Raw genomic sequence first — 19,554 nt, forward strand, 5'->3', positions numbered from 1 at the left:
CCCGAAACTCTGTAGGACTATGCCTCTGTGATGGGGTTCCCAAGGCAGACCACCCCTAGGCTCCCTGATTCCGTAGGACTCACAGGACTCAGTACATAGTCATACTTCCGCCTAAGATTTTATTACAATGATAGGATGCAAAGCAAAATTACAAAATGAGAAGGTGCAGAAGGTGATATCTGAAGGAAACCAAGCCCAAGTTTCCAAGAGTTCTTTCCTAGAAGAGTCATACAGGAAATGCTTAATCCTGCCAGCAACAAGTTACTCATCAGAGACACAGCACCTAAGGTTTTTATCAGGGGCTGTTCATGTAGCCACCCTCAAGTACCAAGATTCCAGACGCCCAAAGGAAAGCAGATGCTCAGCATAAACCACATGGATTGCACAATGAGCCACTGTTATTTAGGGAAAGTTTTATATCAGTGTAGGGGATTGTTTACCAGTTAAGTTCCCAGATGCCAGCCAAGGACAGGCAGGCCTTTCTGAGGACAGCAATCTCAGGCCTGCTGTGTTAACTCTTTTCTGTACAGCCTCGGTGACCTTAGCTTAGCGTTGTTTTTAAGGGTAAGGCCTGCCCTTGGCAGTATTGGTCCTGATAGGGAGGAGGGGAGAAATGAGGTAGAAGCAAATTTCTGCGCTTCCTTCCCATTTCCCATCATTCCTTTCATTTTTCTCCTCTTCTTTAGGATAATGAGTTTGCATTTCCTTTGAATACAGTTGAAGCTTGTATCAGTCTTTTTTTATACCAAAGATTCAGCATTAGCTTAGAAATGTAACTTGTCTTAGAGGAGGGATTCTTATCTCAGTATTAATCTTAATGAGCTTCTGGGAGTAGGAACTCTTTTATGTTATGTGTGAATGACAGATCTCTGTGCAAGTGTGCATTTTTCTGGAGACAGAGTCTGTAGTTTTTATTTCATTTAGAAAAGGAGTTTTGACCCTAAAAGAGTTGAGAACCACTGGATCCAAATTTTTTTTTTTATAGAGTTAAAAAAAAAAAGACTGTCCAACTTTGTTAGAATTTAGATATTGGGGAAATAATAATAGAAGCTACTATTATTGTGTGCTTCTGCATGCCTGGCACTGTGTTAAGTATCATATAACCTTTTCAACTACCAGTTTGAAAAAGTTAAGTAACTTACTTAAGGCCACACACCTAGTAAGTGCCAGAGAAGAAATTCAAACTAAGGCCTGACTCCAAAGCTCTATATGTCATTCCAAGTTCTAATTTTGGTACTTAAGTTTTAACAATACATTTTTAATATAACAAAACTAAATGTATTTAATTTTTTCCTCAAAGAGCAATTGAAATGCATTTCAGTACTTTTGTGCAGACATATATAGCAATTGAAATACATTTCAGTACTTTTGTACAGACATATATTTACCCAAACATATACATATATAGCATTATTAAATTTGCTTTCTAAGTAGCATGTTATGCTTTAAAAATTACGTCAACTTACATCTGTTTATTTTTCCCACTTTTGAAAATAGATTCAGCAGATAATTGAAGGAAAACTCTTCCCAATGAAAGCTCTAGGTTATTTTGCTGTTGTAACAGGAAAAGGTATGCAAAGACAGATTATTATAGTTTTTTGTTGTTTTCAAATAATAAAAATGAATTTTCTTAGTGAGAACTTTACCATCGTCTCTCCCTAGGAAACAGCTCTGAAAGCATTGAAGCTATAAGAGACTATGAAGAAGAATTTTTTCAGAATTCAAAACTCCTAAAGTAGGTATCTTGTTTAAATATTTAAAGAATTTATAGTGAGGGAGTAACTTCAGCTGTTTTCATTTAAAAGTTTGTTTTATAGCTATCAGTTTAACATTGAATTTCCAGAATTGAATTCCCAAATAGCAATCTGTATTTAATAAGCAAGTCCTCAAGCTACTCTGACAGAATTGGGAGCAGTTTATCACACAGTACAGTACATGCTGTTGTAATAAATTGCCCCTTGGCATATGGGCATTGGAGACCACACTGACACCACTTAAGTTGTTATACTTATAAGATGATTTTTTAAAATCAACACTTACATGTTTAAATGCGTGTACACATTTCTCTTACAGTATTGGGGAAAGTTGGAGTGAGGGGTGGGAGTGTGAAAGGGGTGTCCTTAAATAGATATTGACAGAAATTAACAGAAAATAAGATACTGACAGAAAAGCAATGAGGAAAAGCTAAAGGGCAACTGAATTTTAAAACATTATAACATGTAGAGAGTCTTGAACTGGAAGAGTGCGTTTGCCTCTATATTAGTATAGTAAGTCAAGGTCGTCTTTTCACACGTAGTCTTGAGAATTGTCTGTTGGGTTGGGAGCTGGCAAGTGGGTAGAACTATGCTATCCATTATAGTTGTCACTAGCCTTGTGTGCTTGTTTAAATTTATTTATTTATTTTTGGCTGTGTTGGGTCTTTGTTGCTGCACACGTGTTTTCTCTAGTTTCAGCAAGCAGGGGCTACTCTTTGTTGCAGTGCACGGGCTTCTCATTGCAGTGGTTTCTCTTGTTGCGGAGCACAGGCTCTAGGTGGCGTGGGCTTCAGTAGTTGTGGCTCTCGGGCTCTAGAGCACAGGCTCAGTAGTTGTGGCTCATGGGCTTAGTTGCTCTGCGGCATGTGGGATCCTCCCACACCGGGGCTTGAACCCATGTCCCCTACACTGGCAGGCAGACTCTTAACCACTGTACCACCAGGGAAGTCTTTAAATTTAAATTAGTTAACATTAAATAGAAGGAAAATGTGAGTTCCTCAGTCACACTAGCCACACATTTCAAGGGGTCAATAACCCCATGTGACTGGTAGCTGCCATATTGGACAGCACGGGTATAGATTACTTTCCTCATCACAGAAAGTTCATTGGACTGCCCTAGTATAAAATGATTAAGTGGCTATTCTCATTATGTTATAACAAGCACATTCTCAAACTTGGTGATAGTATTGTCCTTTCTGCCACTTTAATATACTTTAGCTCTGGTTATTGTTTTGTAGGACAAGCATGCTAAAGGCACACCAAGTGACTACAAGAAATCTCAGCCTTGCTGTTTCGGACTGCTTTTGGAAAATGGTACGAGAGTCAGTTGAACAACAGGCCGACAGTTTCAAAGGTAAGTTGGGTTTTTAAAATAAACTCTCAAATTTAGATACTTTATTAGCTGGCAGTCTTGGGCATCCATCAGATTCTTTACTTCCTTTGCTTTAACAGTTGCTTTTCATTCATTTACTATAAGATAGTATGTAGGAAAAGGAAAACTACAAATCTTCAGTTGTATGAGAGCAGGATTTTTCTTTTCAGGGGAAACATTGCTAGGAGAACATTACAAAATTTAAATAGAAAGTTTGCAGTAGTGTTTGGGAGAAAGAACCTAGTATAACTATAGAGAACTCAGATTCTGCCTTTTTAGAGGAAAGAGAGGAAATGTGTTGGGAAGCAGAGCAGACAGTGTACTTTCAGCTACATTGTACTGGTTCCTGAATACCATGCTTTCTGGTTCCATGGCTTTGCTTGCTTCTGTAGTTTCGTTTGGTGAGAGTATATCCTCCGCCCATTTTCTCATTAGGAAAGCCTACCTATTTTTCCCATTAGTCCCTCAGCAACCTTGTAAGTGTCATTCTCATCTTACAGAAGAGCAAACTGAGGCAGAGAATAATTTACCTAAGTAACACACCCAGCATCAAACAGTAATAGATAATAGACCCAGGGTTTGAATGGGGTGCAAAATCAGGATTGAGTTGGTAGTATGACTTCAGAGTCCCATGCTCTTAGCAGCTGTACTAAATTGTGTCAGGTGTGTGCTTTGTGGATTGAAAATGGAGAAACTAAAGTCGAAGGGATTAGTTCGGAAAACTGTTGTAATAATGCTATTCTGAGATATTGAGAGCCCAGAGTACTCAGGAGCTATCTGTGCACACTCAGAAATTCAGTTAATATAGCAGATATGTGAGAGATAGCCTTTAACCACTGCATCTGGAACTGAAGAGAATCCTCAAACTTGAGCATTTTTCCTTCTTCCTCAGCAACACGTTTTAACCTTGAAACTGAGTGGAAGAATAACTATCCTCGCCTGCGAGAACTTGACCGGGTAATATTTATGTACCTCATGTATTTTGTATATATCTAATTTAGTACTGTGCTCTAACAAAATTTATGTTGACAAGCAAAATCTGGTAAGCTAAATTGTTTTGGTTTTAACCATGATTACTAATTTAGAGTTGCAAGAATACATTTCCACGAACAGTTGTCCCTTTTACAAATAAATTATTTATTACATAATAAAAAAAGTAATTAGGGATCATAGGATATCCAAACAAGTATTCAAAATCTTTTTCTGAAAAGGTGAAGAATAGTCTTTCAAGGTCTTATAAATTAACATATTTATGTAATGTAAACTTAAAAATTATATATCAGCTTTTTAACCTTTTCACTGTTTATACTCTAAGTTAATAGGTCTTAAGTATTGGTTTTCCTTGATTATAAAATGCCATCAGTTGTAAAACACAGCATCAGATTACTGTTAGTAATACACTAAATTAATGTGCGTTGGTAACTTTCACATAATGTTTGTTACGTAAAAAACTTATCTGAACAAATGTTCCGTGAAAAACTGCATTCAGAGTTGAATAAGGTAGACGTGTGTCAGTGTCTTTGTCCTTATCTGGATATTGGCATTCCTAAAGAAAGAGACTAGAAGAGAAGAGCGTTACTTGTTGGTCAGGCATGCTTCAAACCTAAGTCCAGCCAGTAGCTTGTCAGAGGCCTTCCTTTTAGTTATCTCTGAAAATCATGGCAGGGCAAATTGACTTATCTTATGAAAATCTTACTTACGTGTATCTATATTGCCTAGAACGAACTGTTTGAAAAAGCTAAAAATGAAATCCTCGATGAAGTTATCAGTCTGAGCCAGGTTACACCAAAACATTGGTGAGTATTTGACCTTTCCTCAAAGACTTTACTATGTGAATTATAATGGAATACTAAAACTTAGATTGATAAAGCAATGATTTATTGTAGCCTTGGCCTGTCCCCCCAAACACTTAGTAAATAGGCAAGAACATAAAGGTATGTTTTTTTGCAAAATCTAACCACTATCCTAGTCTAACCAATTAAATATTTTAAGTATAATGAATTATGTATTTATTCTGTATGTCTGAGAAGAGATATTCCGAAAGATAACTTTCTCCATGCTCTTTTTTTTTTTTTTTTTTTTTTTTTTCTTTTTTGCGGTACGCGGGCCTCTCACTGTTGTGGCCTCTCCCGTTGCGGAGCACAGGCTCTGGACGCGCAGGCTCAGTGGCCATGGCTCAACGGGCCCAGCCGCTCCGCGGCATGTGGGATATTCCCGGACCGGGGCATGAACCCGTGTCCCCTATATGGGCAGGCGGACTCTCAACCACTGCGCCACCAGGGAAGCCCTCTCACGCGCTTTTGAAATCTTCATTCATCTTAGGTTTTTCCTTATCTTATACTTAATAAATACATAATTTTGATTTCTGTAAAATCATTTAGGTAAAAGTTTTATCAAATTGTGCTTTAGCTAAGTATCAAACAGTCTAACAAAACTGGTTGCTCTTGTTGGATTACACGTAGAGAACAAAACTACAGAGAAAATTGATTTGTAAACGGAGAAGAGTATATTACTTTCAAATTCTCACATCTGCATAAGAACACTGGTGCTTTTGTAATATGTGTCTGATATGTTTTGTACAAATCACATTTGAAATTGAATCCTATTTGAGATTTTTTTTTAAATAGCAAGTAAATGCATTCTTTTGAAAAATACTCATGCAAATCGCTTTTAGGACCAAGTGTCACCTTCAGTTTATGTTTTATGTAAATATTGGCACTCTTAAATATGTTGGAATGGCAGTAACCAAAATAGTTTCCATGTACCTCAAGCAAGCTATGTATAAATAGCTTAAATTTAAAATTTTCATAATCATATTTTAATTAACAAATCCCTTATATAAAAATTATCTTTATAATGAAGTCTGTAGTATTTTAAGAATTTATTATGCTTGGAGCAGAACTGCCATTTATTATGAATATTTTCTGTAACTCTTACATTTGCTCAGTTGAAGATTATCAAAATGGAACTTAGTAGTGTCCAGTCCTTAAGTTTGTATTCAGTACTGCTAGTTTCCTTATGTTGGTGCCCTTTCTTCCTCGGTAGTGAACGCTTTTCTCTCTTCAAGTAGTCAAAATTTCCCTATTTTTAATCTCTCTCCTTATCCAAAAAAGAATTCTGATCTTATCTGTATTTGTTGATTGATTAATCATATATATATATATATATATATATATATATATATATATAAAACTTGTTATCATTAGTGTTTTAAGCCAGTTCTATGGCTTTCTATAAGTCATTCAGCTTTTGAAGTTTGCAAGAGATAGATATGTGTGTGTGTATATATGTATGTATGTGTATAGTATATACACATACACACAGAATGAATAGTACTACTTACCTTACTAGGTTGTATGAAGATAATGTACAGAAAAAGTGATTTGTAAACTATGATAACTCAAAATGCTATTTATGGGAGAAAAATGTGGTGCCTCTCTGAATTTCTGGCATCATCAAATGGAATGGTTAGTTTTGTTTGGACAGAGCAAGTCTGAAATCAAAGTGTACCTACACTTAAGCGAGCCTTGAAGATAAATCTAATTTACTTAACACACGGGTGGTGAAGGGAATTTGTGAAGGGACAAGAAACCTATATTGCCAGATTGCCTATTGAGAAGGCAAGGGAGAGAACTAGGACATCTGGCTGCTAGAGATTTATTCTTTGAGCTGCTGGATCTTTTCATCACCACCCCTCCACCTCCGCCGCACCCTTTTCCCCCTGACGCTGTAGCTTAACGCAAACATAGATCAAAATAGCAGGTCCTAATCTTAGCTGTTTGTGCCACATTGATTTCAACTGCATTGCACCCAAAATGTTTTATTTTTGTGACATAGTTGATGTTGTATCAGGTAGTATCTTTCTGCTGCTTAATGCCTTATGTGACATTTTAGGATACACCTCTAAGATGTTTATAATTATTTAAGTCACAGGACTGTTTGATCTGTATTTATAATCTGGAAGCACTGTTACAAGCATTTTGTCATTCTATACTTCAGTCATATTTTAAGAAAGTTATTGGAGGTTTAGATTTGACATATGATTCATTAGAGTAAGAAATAGGCTCTCAGCGCTTTCACACAATATACTTGATATTTAGGAGTCGATTACGGACACTAAGCAGGAGATAGTTATTTTATCCTTATTTAGAAGGATAGCTGGCAGAATTTATAGAAATACACTTAAAAATGGTATCGCAGTATACATACAATTTTTGGTGAAGAGTATTAAGTTTATTTTGTTGAAGTTAAAAGAATGAAAGGAACATGGGAATGCACAGTTAAGTATCCTAACTCAGATGTAAGGAATCAAAAAAGATTTCTTATAATTTGAGATTTAAAGAGTGAATAGATGCTAGGTAAAGGCAGTGACCAGAATATTGCAGAGGCCAAGAGGTGAGAACGAGAAAAGTGACACAGGTAACTGAAGACAGGTACCTATGGCTTTAGCATAGAAGGAGGCAAGAGGAAGAAGATGAAACGGTGGCTATAAGCAAGATATAGATGATTAAGGGCCTTAGAAACCATGTTTAGAAGCTTGAAATTTATCCCACAACCAGTGAGGGCCAATGAAGAGGTTTAGGCAGATTTGCAGTTTAAAAAGATTTTTGTAGTAGGGAAAGTGGAATACAGATGGAGAAAACTGAGCAAGGAGACAGTTGACTGTTGAAATAATCTAGACCAGAAGAGATAGTGGCTTGAACTTGAATAGTGGTTGTGTAGGTGGAGAAGAGGAGACATTTTTGAGATATTTGAGAGGTTACCTAGAGGATAGAATTGACAGGATTTAGTGATTGGATGTGTAGGTAATGGAGAAGAGGAGTCATTTAAACACTGAGTACATCTATATCCAGTAATTATATTGCTAGGGCTCTATTGAAATGAATATATTTTTGACGAAGATGAACACATAAGAATCTTCACCATGGTTTTGTTTATAAGTGTAAAAAATTGAAAACTTGTGTTTTTATTTGTAATTACATAATATTTGATTTATCCATAGAGTGGATTACTATGCAGCCATTGAAAAATGTAGGATGTCAACATGGAAAACTATGTACAATATACTTTAATATTATAGTTATTAAACAGTATGTGTAATATCACCTGTGTAAACACACACAAATAGTAATGTAGGCATTGAATATTTTTAATGATAAATTAAGCTGTGAATAGTGGTCATTTAGTGAAAGAGACATTATGGAGGACTTCTTACTTTTTCTGTATTGGTTTTAAATTATATGGAGTAAGTCCTCTGCTTTAAAAGAAGAAATTTTTATTTTGAAAAAAAATTTAATTAAAAGGGCATATAGGTAAAGTTGAGGAGATAAAGGGGGTGATAAATAGAACTATAATGGTAGTTGTATTTTATGTATTAGTGGTATTTATCCCTGGACGATGGCAAAACCTAGAGAAGAAGTCTACAATCACCTAGAATATATACTGGGGGAACTGGTCGATGTGAGTAGAGGATTAATGGTCTGGAAGAGAGATTGTGGGGTAAGGAGAACATCCACTTCCTGACTGAAGCACATTCAGCTAATGAGCAGCTTCCAGGCAGCAGAATTTGAGGACAGTTACTGCTTGTAAGAGAGGGTCAGGAAAGGTTTGAAGATGCAAGGAAAAGGGAAAGAATGAGAATATAAAATGGTTTGTTTGTTATGGAACAAGGTATTGGAGGCACAATAAAAGTTATTGTGATGGAGGGGAGCAGGGGGAGTCTGGACAGAGGACAGCAGCTTAGTGATGAAAGGGCAAGTGAGCTGGGTAAGGATAAGTGACAGCAGCCACCTTTGGTGGATTGGGAAGCTGCAGCCTCCTTTGAGAAAGTTACCTAAGGCTTGTCAGAATTTGGTGGTGTGGAATTTTGTTATGATCTCCTTGAAAGGGTGTCTGGGTTGTACAGTCCTGTCCCATAGACTCCTAGGAAGAGATTAACAGACCATGTCTGTTCTGAGGCAGGAGCAGCAAAAGGCCTTCGTGGTCAGAGGCTGTATCCTGATTCTTTGTTCATCTTTCAGATATCTTGAGTTTGTGTTTAAAATTGTCTGAATAGATGGCCCTGACAAACTTCTTTTCTTCCGCCTTGCTCTTAAAATTCTCCCATTATCTGTTATTAATGCCGTGACTAAATGGACTTTATCCTTTTAATCCTCAGTGGTGTATTCTCTCCGCATATTTTTTCTGTCTCTCTTTCCTTCTTTCCTTCCTTCCTCCCTTCTTTCCTTCCTTTTGTTTTTATTGAAATATAGTTGACATACGATATTATGTTAGTTTCAGTGCACTACATAGTGTTTTTTTAACATCTTTATTAGAGTATAATTGCTTTACAATGGTGTGTCAGTTTCTGCTTTATAACAAAGTGAATCAGTTATACATATACATGTGTCACCATATCTCTTCCCTCTTGCATCTCCCTCCCTCCCACCCTCCCTATCCCACCCCTCTAGGTGGTCACAAACCACCGAGCTGATCTCCCTGTGCTATGTGGCTGCTTCCCACTAGCTATCTGTTTTACGTTTGGTAGCGTATATATGTCCATGCCACTCTCTCACTTTGTCCCAGCTTACCCTTCCCTCTCCCTATATCCTCAAGTACATTCTCTAGTAGGTCTGCATCTTTATTCCCGTCTTGCTCCTAGGTTCTCCTGACCATTTTCTTTTTTTTTTTAGATACCATATATATATGTTAGCATACGGTATTTGTTTTTCTCTTTCTGACTTACTTCACTCTGTATGACAGTCTCTAGGTCCATCCACCTCACTACAAATAACTCAATTTCGTTTCTTTTTATGGTTGAGTAATATTCCATTATATATATGTGCCACATCTTCTTTATCCATTCATCCGATGATGGACACTTAGGTTGTTTCCATCTCCTGGCTATTGTAAATAGAGCTGCAATGAACATTTTGGTACATGACTCTTTTTGAATTATGGTTTTCTCAGGGTATATGCCCAGTAGTGGGATTGCGGGGTCGTATGGTACTCCTATTTTGAGTTTTTTGAGGAAATTCCATACTGTTCTCCATAGTGGTTGTATCAATTTACATTCCCACCAACAGTGCAAGAGTGTTCCCTTTTCTCCACACCCTATCCAGCATTTATTGTTTGTAGATTTTTTGATGGTGGCCATTCTGACTGGTGTGAGATGATATCTCATTGTAGTTTTGATTTGCATTTCTCTAATGATTAATGACGCTGAGCATTCTTTCATGTGTTTGTTGGCAGCAATCTGTATATCTTCTTTGGAGAAATGTCTATTTAGGTCTTCTTCCCATTTTTGGATTGGGTTGTTTGTTTTTTTGTTATTGAGCTGCATCAGCTGCTAATATATTTTGGAGATTAATCCTTTGTCAGTTGCTTCATTTGCAAATATTTTCTCCCATTCTGAGGGTTGTCTTTTGGTCTTGCTTATGGTTTCCTTTGCTGTGCAAAGGCTTTGAAGATTCATTAGGTCCCATTTGTTTATTTTTGTTTTTATTTCCATTTCTCTAGGAGGTGGGTCAAAAAGGATCTTGCTGTGACTTACGTCATAGAGTGTTCTGCCTATGTTTTCCTCTAACAGTTTGTTAGTTTCCGGCCTTACATTTAGGTCTTTAATCCATTTTGAGCTTATTTTTGTGTATGGTGTTAGGGAGTGTTCTAATCTCATACTTTTACATGTACCTGTCCAGTTTTCCCAGCACCACTTATTGAAGAGGCTGTCCTTTCTCCACTGTACATTCCTGCCTCCTTTATCAAAGATAAGGTGACCATATGTGCGTGGGTTTATCTCTGGGCTTTCCATCCTGTTCCATTGATCTATATTTCTGTTTTTGTGCCAGTACCATACTGTCTTGATTACTGTAGCTTTGTAGTATAGTCTGAAGTCAGGGAGCCTGATTCCTCCAGCTCCGTTTTTCTTTCTCAAGATTGCTTTGGCTATTTGGGGTCTTTTGTGTTTCCATACAAATTGTGAAATTTTTTGTTCTAGTTCTGTGAAAAATGCCAGTGGTAGTTTGATAGGGATTGCATTGAATCTATAGATTGCTTTGGGGAGTAGAGTCATTTTCACAGTGTTGATTGTTCCGATCCAAGAACATGGTATATCTCTCCATCTATTTGTATCATCTTTAATTTCTTTCATCATTGTCTTATAATTTTCTGCATACAGGTCTTTTGTCTCCTTAGGTAGCTTTATTCCTAGATATTTTATTCTTTTTGTTGCAATGGTAAATGGGAGTGTTTTCTTAATTGCACTTTCACATTTTTCATCATTAGTGTGTAGGAATGCAAGATGTTTCTGTTCATTAACTTTGTATCCTGCTACTTTACCAAATTCATTGATTAGCTCTAGTAGTTTTCTGGTAGCATCTTTAGGATTCTTTATGTTAGTATCATGTCGTCTGCAAACAGTGACAGCTTTACTTCTTCGTTTCCAATTTGGATTCCTTTTATTTCTTTTTCTTCTCTGATTGCTGTGGCTAAAACTTCCAAAACTATGTTGAATAATAGTGGTGAGAGTGGGCAACCTGTCTTGTTCCTGATCTTAGTGGAAATGGTTTCAGTTTTTCACCATTGAGGACGATGTTGGCTGTGGGTTTGTCATGTATGGCCTCTATTATGTTGAAGAAAGTTCCCTCTGTGCCTACTTTCTGGAGGGTTTTTACCATAAATGGGTGTTGAATATTTTCAAAAGCTTTCTCTGCATCTGTTGAGATGATCATATGGTTTTCTCCTTCAGTTTGTTAATATGGTGTTTCATGTTGATTGATTTGCGTATATTGAAGAATCTTTGCATTCCTGGGATAAACCCCACTTGATCATGGTGTATGATCCTATTAATGTGCTGTTGGATAGTGTTTGCTAGTATTTTGTTGAGGATTTTTGCATCTATGTTCATCAGTGATATTGGCCTGTAGTTTTCTTTCTTTGTGACATCTTTATCTGTTTTTGGTATCAGAGTGATGGTGGCCTCATAGAATGAGTTTGGGAGTGTTCCTACCTCTGCTATATTTGGAAGAGTTTGAGAAGGATAGGTGTTAGCTCTTCTCTAAATGTTTGATAGAATTCGCCTGTGAAGCCATCTGGTCCTGGGCTTTTGTTTGCTGGAAGATTTTGAATCACAGTTTCAATTTCAGTGCTTGTGATTGGTCTGTTCATGCTCTCTATTTCTTCCTGCTTCAGTCTCAGCAGGTTGTGCATTTCTAAGAATTTGTCCATTTTATCCAGGTTGTCCATTTTATTGGCATATAGTTGCTTGTAGTAATCTCTCATGATCCTTTGATTTCTGCAGTGTCAGTTGTACTTCTCCTTTTGCATTTCTAATTCTTTTGATTTGAGTCTTCTCCCCTGGCTAATGGTTTATCAATTTTTTTTATCTTCTCAAAGAACCAGCTTTTAGTCTTATTGATCTTTGCTATCTTTTCCTTCATTTCTTTTTCATTTATTTCTGATCTGATCTTTATGATTTCTTTCCTTCTGCTAACTTTGGGGTGTTTTGGTTCCTCTTTCTCTAATTGCTTTAGGTGTAAGGTTAGGTTGTTTGAGATGTTTCTTGTTTCTTAAGGTAGGCTTGTATAGCTATGAACTTCCCTCTTAGAACTGCTTTTGCTGCATTCCATAGGTTTTGGGTCATTGTGTTTTCATTGTCATTTGTTTCTAGGTATGTTTTGATTTCCTCTTTCATTTCTTCAGTGATCTCTTGGTTACTAAGTAGTGTGTTGTTTAGCCTCCATGTGTTTGTATTTCTTACAGATTTATTCCTGTAATTGATATGTAGTCTCATAGCACTGTGGTTGGAAAAGATACTTGGTATGATTTCAATTTTCTTAAATTTACCAAGGCTTGATTTGTGACCCAAGATGTGATCTATCCTGGAGAATGTTCCATGAGCACTTGAGAAGAATGTGTATTGTTTTTGGATGGAATGTCCTATAAATATCAATTAAGTCCATCTTGTTTAATGTATCATTTAAAGCTTGTGTTTCCTTATTTATTTTCATTTTAGATGATCTGTGCATTGGTGAATGTGGGGTGTTAAAGTCCCCTACTCTAATTGTGTTACTGTCGATTTCCCCTTTTATGGCTGTTAGTATTTGCCTTATGTATTGAGGTGCTCCTATGTTGAGTGCATAAATATTAACAATTGTTACATCTTCTTCTTGGATTGATCCCTTGACCATTATGTAGTGTCCTTCTTTGTCTCTTGTAATACTCTTTATTTTAACGTCTTTTGTCTGATATAAGAATTGCTACGCCAGCTTTCTTTTGATTTCCATTTGCATGGAATATCTTTTTCCATCCCCTCACTTTCAGTCTGTATGTGTCCCTAGGTCTGAAGTGGGTCTCTTGTAGACAGCATATATACGGGTTTTGTTTTTGTATCCATTCAGCCAGTGTATGTCTTTTGGTTGGAGCATTTAATGCATTTACATTTAAGGTAACTATCGATATGCATGTTCCTATTACCATTTTCTTAATTGTTTTGTGTTTGTTATTGTAGGTCTTTTCCTTCTCTTGTGTTTCCTGCCTAGAGAAGTTCCTTCAGCATTTGTTGTAAAGCTGGTTTGGTGGTGCTGAATTCTCTCAGCTTTTGCTTGTCTGTGGAGCTTTTAATTTCTCTGTCAAATCTGAATGAGATTCTTGCTGAGTAGAGTAATCTTGGTTGTAGGTTTTTCTCTTTCGTCACTTTAAATATGTTCTGCCACTCCCTTCTGGCTTGCAGAGTTTCTGCTGAAAGATCAGCTGTTGACCTTATGCGGATTCCCCTGTGGGTTACTTGTTGTTTTTCCCTTGCTGCTTTTAATATTTGTTCCTTGTATTTAATTTTTGATAGTTTGATTAATATGTGTCTTGGCGTATTTCTCCTCGGATTTATCCTGTATGGGACTCTCTGTGCTTCCTGGGCTTGATTAACTATTTCCTTTCCCATATTAGGGAAGTTTTCAACTATAATCTCTTCAAATACTTTCTGAGTCCCTTTCTTTATCTCTTCTTCTTCTGGGACCCCTATAATTCGAATGTTGGTGCGTTTAATGGTGTCCCAGAGGTCGCTGAGAGTGTCCTCAATTCTTTTCATTCTTTTTTCTTTATTCTGCTCTGCAGTAGTTATTTCCACTATTTTATCTTCCAGGTCACGTATCTGTTCTTCTGCCTCAGTTATTCTGCTATTGATCTCTTCGAGAGAATTTTTCATTTTGTTTATTGTGTTGTTCATCATTGTTTGTGTGCTCTTTAGTTCTTCTAGTTCCTTGTTAAACATTTCTTGTATTTTCTCCATTCTATTTCCAGGATTTTGGATCATCTTTACTATCATTATTCTGAATTCTTTTTCAGGTAGACTGCCTATTTCCTCTTCATTTGTTAGGTGTGGTGGGTTTTTATCTTGCTCCTTCATCTGCTGTGTGTTTCTCATTTTGCTTAACTTACTGTGTTTGGGGTATTCTTTTCGCAGGCTGCAGGTTTGTAGTTCCCATTGTTTTTGGTGTCTGTCCCCAGTGGCTAAGGTTGGTTCAGTGGGTTGTGTAGGCTTCCTGGTGGAGGGGACTGCTGCCTGTGTTCTGGTGGATGAGGCTGGATCTTGTCTTTCTGGTGGGCAGGTCCATGTCTGGTGCTGTGTTTTGGGGTTTCTGTAGCCTTATTATGATTTTAGGCAGCCTCTGTGCTAATGGATAGAGTTGTGTTCCTATCTTGCTAGTTGTTTAGCATAGAGTGTCCAGCACTGTAACTTGCTGGTCGTTGAGTGGAGCTGGTCTTGGCTTTGAGATGGAGATCTCTGGGAGATTTTCACTGTTTGATATTATGTGGAGCTGGGAGGTCTCTTGTGGATCAGTGTCCTGAACTTGGCTCTCCCACCTCAGTGGCACAGCCCTGATGCCTAGCTGGAGCACCACAGAGCCTGTCCTCCATACAGCTCAGAATAAAAGGGAGAAAAAATAGAAAGAAAGAAGAAGATAAAATAAAATAAAGTAAAATAAAATAAAGTTATTAAAAAAATAATTAGTAAGAAAAAACGTTTTCTTAAGTAATTTAAAAAAACAAATGGACAGACAGAACCCTAGGACAAATGGTAAAAGCAAAGCTGTACAGACAAAATCACACACAGAAGCAGACACATACACACTCACAAAAATGGAAAACGGGGAAAAAATATATATATATCGTTGCCCCCAAAGTCCACCTCTTCAATTTGGGATGATTTGTTGCCTATTCAGGTATTCTACAGATGCAGGGTACATCAAGTTGATTGTGGAGATTTAATCCGCTGCTCCTGAGGCTGCTGGGAGAGATTTCCCTTTCTCTTCTTTGTTCCCACAGCTCCCGGGGTTCAGCTTTGGATTTGGCCCCACCTCTGCGTGTAGGTCACCTGAGGGCATCTGTTCTTCACTCAGACAGGATGGGGTTAACGGAGCAGCTGCTTCAGGGGCTCTGGCTCACTCAGGCCGGGGGTGGGGGGCGGGCGGGGAAGGGGCACGGAGTGCGGGGCGAGCCTGCGGTGGCAGAGGCCGGCCTGACGTTATACCAGCCTGAGGCACGCCGTGCGTTCTCCCGGGGAAGTTGTCCCTGGGTCCCAGTACCCTGGCAGTGGCGGGCTGCACAGGCTCCCAGGAGGGGAGGTGTGGACAGTGAGCTGTGCTCGCACACAGGCTTCTTGGTGGCAGCAGCAGCAGCCTTGGCATCTCACGCCCGTCTCTGGGGTCTGCACTGATAGCCGTGGCTCGTGCCCGTCTCTGGAGCTTCTTTAAGTAGCGCTCTGAATCCTCTCTCCTCGCGCACCAGGAAACAAAGAGGGAAGAAAAAGTCTCTTGCCTCTTCAGCAGGTCCAGACTTTTCCCCGGACTCCCTCCTGGCTAGGCGTGGCGCACTAACCCCCTGCAGGCTGGGTTCACGCCGCCACCCCAGTCCTCTCCTGGCGCTCTGACTGAAGCTGGAGCCTTAACTCCCAGCCCCACCCGCCCCGGCGGGTGAGCAGACAAGCCTCTCGGGCTGGTGAGTGCTGGTCGGCTCTGATCCTCTGTGCGGGAATCTCTCCACTTTGCCCACCGCACCCCTGTTGCTGTGTTCTCCTCCGTGGCTCCGAAGCTTCCCCCCTCCGCCACCCTCAGTCTCCGCCCGCCAAGGGGCTTCTTAGTGTGTGGAAACCTTTCCTCCTTAACAGCTCCCTCCCACTGGTGCAGGTCCCGTCCCTATTCTTTTGTCTCTGATTTTTCGTTTTTCGTTTGCCCTACCCAGGTACATAGGGAGTTTCTTGCCTTTTGGGAGGTCTGAGGTCTTCTGACAGCGTTCAGTAGGTGTTATGTAGGAGTTGTTCTGCATATAGATGTATTTCTGATGTATTTGTGGGGAGGAACGTGATCTCCACATCGTACTCTTCCGCCACCTTGAAGCTCCTCCTCTACATAGTGATTTGACAATTGCATACATTATGGAAGGGTCATCACGATAAGTCTAGTAACCATCTGTCCCCATACAAAGTTATTACAGTATTATTGGTCATGTTCTTCATGCTGTATATTACGTCCCATGACTTATTTATTTTACAACTGTATGTTTGTACCTCTATCTTCTTCACGTGTTTTGTCCTCCCTCCCATACTCTTGTTTTCTGGTTTTAAGGGAAAAAAGACCTGAAAATTAGCAAGGGAAGACCTGCAGCTAAGCTCATTGACTCAATGGACTTAATTTTACACAAAATATTGAGTGAGTATGAGTCAACTTGCATGGCAGGAATTGTTGGCTCTCCTCACCCAAGAAAAGTGCAGTTTGGCTTTTGGACAGAATGGGGGTGTTTCTGTTGCCCTGAGCTTTGCAACTGCATCCTAAAAGATGAGGTTACTCCTAAGACTGCTCATTTGATAAACACGGTCTTTCTGTATGTTTTAGCACTGTGTAGCAGTAAAGATTAGTTTGGGAGAAGCCAGATATTTTCTAGAGATTTCAAATTTTTTCTTGATTGAAGTAGTTTTCTTTATTCTATTTAGAGAACCATATTCTTGTAAGATGTCTTTTAAAAGGTGGAATTTTCAGCTTGATCATTCATCCTTTATGTTATCATGAAATGTTGAACAATTTTACCTAGCAATATCCCATAATGTCTCTTTGCTTTGTGCTGTGGTCTGATAAATTGTTAAAATCATACCAAGAAGTTTACAGTCTTGGACTCTACTTCACAGTCAACACATATAAAGTATGTATTAATATTAGGTAAATGAACACATAAAAAGATACTTGGAATTATTAGTCATTAGGGAAATGCAAATTAAAACCATAATGAGATACCACTGTAAACCTATTACAGTGACGTAAATGAAAATGACTAATCATACCAAATGTTGGCAAGATGTAGAGGATCTAGAACTCTCATACTCCTCTGGTGGGAATGTCAAATGGTTCAACCAATTTGGAAAACATTTTGGCAGTATCTTATAAAGTTAAATATATAATTACTATATGATCCAGCCATTCCACTCCTAGATATTTGCCCAAGAGGCACAAGAGCATATGTCATACAAAGACTTGTACTTGAATGCTCATAGCAGCTTTATTGTGATAGCCTGCAACTGGAAACAGCCCAAATGTCCGTCAGCAGGTGAATAAGTAAACAGATTTATGCAATGGAATATTACTCAGCAAAAAAGGAAATGAAATATTAATATACACACAACATGGATGAATCTCAAAGTAATTATGCTGATGAAAGAAGACAGAGAAAATAAGAATACATGCTACATGACTGCATTTATATTAAATTGTAGAAAATAAACTAAGCTGTAGTGACAGAAAGTAGATCCAGTGGTTACAACTTTTGAGGATGATGAATAAGTTCATTATCTTGATTGCGGTGATACATAGGCATGTACATATATCAAAACTTTAAATATGTACAATTTATTGTAAGTTGATACTTCAATAAAGCTGTTTATAAAGGCTTAATGTTTGAATTTGGTGTTCTTGGAACTTTTTTTTTTTAATTTCAGGGAGGAAATCCTTCAGCAGTCTTTGTGGGAAAGAGTATCAACTCATGTGATTGAAAACATCTATCTTCCAGCTGCACAGACCATGAATTCTGGAACTTTTAATACGACAGTGGATATCAAGCTTAAACAGTGGACTGATAAGCAGCTCCCTAATAAAGCAGTCGAGGTTAGGATATAATTTAATTAAATGGGTGAGAAGCATTATGTGAAGGGATTAGGAGCTGTGAATTTTAGGTTTTATTCCTATCACAGCCACTATCTTTCTCTTTGGTCCTTATGCTCCTTTTATTCTTTATTCCTAATCTCTGTATTGGGATTAACCTTAATGCTCCTACCAGTTACTACTGTCAAAAAAATTTACTAATTGGTATGGTGTTGGTCTGAGGGTACTGGTTCTCCTTCCAAAGGTAGCATTTAACAAAACTGGCAAAATGTGTTTGAATGTGAAATATTTTTAACTTCTTCTGTAGTTAGAGATTCCATAAGGAAAATGTTCAATGGATGAAACATTTTATTTGTTGATTTTATGCAGGGCTCAATTTTACTTAAATAATTATTTCCTTAGTTAGGACCCTGCCAGAAGGTTAGACTAGGAATTGTAAGCAAGTACCTTAGAGAAAGCATTTCTGATACCCATGTATCTTGGCTCTACCACTTTGTAGCTATGCGATCCTTGGGCTGTTTGCTTAATAACCTTCCTGTTTTCTCATTTATAAAATAAGGATGAAAGTGTTGCCTACATCATAAATTGTTGTGAGGAGTCAAGGAGTTAACATATGTAGAATACTTGGACAGTATCTGCTCCATAGTAACCATTTGGTAAATGCCAGCTGCTATTATGATGATTATGATCATCATCCAAGTTGATCTTGCCAGGCACATTACTCTGAAGAACGATTGTTGTAGATAAGAGCCATTGTGTCCTTTGCTTCGTTGTGAAGTTGCTCACAAAATTAGAATCCATGTTAAAAATAATTTGGGGGGGCTTCCCTTGTGGCGCAGTGGTTGAGAGTCCGCCTGCCGATGCAGGGGACATGGGTTCGTGCCCTGGTCTGGGAGGATCCCACATGCCGCGGAGTGGCTGGGCCCGTGAGCCACGGCCGCTGAGCCTGTGCGTCCGGAGCCTGTGCTCCGCAATGGGAGAGGCCACAACAGTGAGAGGCCTGTGTACTGCAAAAAAAAAAAAAAAAAAAAAAAAAATTTTTGTTTTTCATTACCTACCTTAGAAACAAAATGTCAGTGTCTAATTATTCAGGTGTATTTTACCCCTTTCCTACCCTTCCAGTCCTTGCTTCTTTATCTCTGTTCTCAATTTCCTCAAGTCTCTTTTTCTAAGAACTCTTACAGCCACTCTATCTAAGCTCCATGTTGCTGACCCCTGGTCTCGACACATTTCCCCCTAAAGTAATTAGAGAGCTGCTGCCACTTCTCCTCACTACTGGCTCTAACATTTTTCTGGACCCTGTCCC

General features: G+C 38.4%; 1 protein-coding gene across 8 annotated transcripts in view; it reads left to right on the top strand.

Moving 5' to 3' along the window:
- The window catches only part of OPA1 (OPA1 mitochondrial dynamin like GTPase), a 90,819-nt gene that overhangs the window by 34,073 nt on the left and 37,192 nt on the right, over window positions 1-19,554 (top strand). For all 8 annotated transcript variants that reach the window (XM_065876931.1, XM_065876925.1, XM_065876929.1 and 5 more), the window contains 6 exons: window positions 1,498-1,570; window positions 1,663-1,735; window positions 2,993-3,108; window positions 4,019-4,083; window positions 4,846-4,922; window positions 18,086-18,251. In XM_065876931.1, the coding sequence (XP_065733003.1) occupies window positions 1,498-1,570; window positions 1,663-1,735; window positions 2,993-3,108; window positions 4,019-4,083; window positions 4,846-4,922; window positions 18,086-18,251 (570 nt within the window). The remainder of the gene's footprint in view (window positions 1-1,497; window positions 1,571-1,662; window positions 1,736-2,992; window positions 3,109-4,018; window positions 4,084-4,845; window positions 4,923-18,085; window positions 18,252-19,554) is intronic.

The sequence above is a fragment of the Phocoena phocoena genome, chromosome 4 (assembly GCF_963924675.1).
Source record: "Phocoena phocoena chromosome 4, mPhoPho1.1, whole genome shotgun sequence".
Taxonomy (NCBI): Eukaryota; Metazoa; Chordata; class Mammalia; order Artiodactyla; family Phocoenidae; genus Phocoena; species Phocoena phocoena.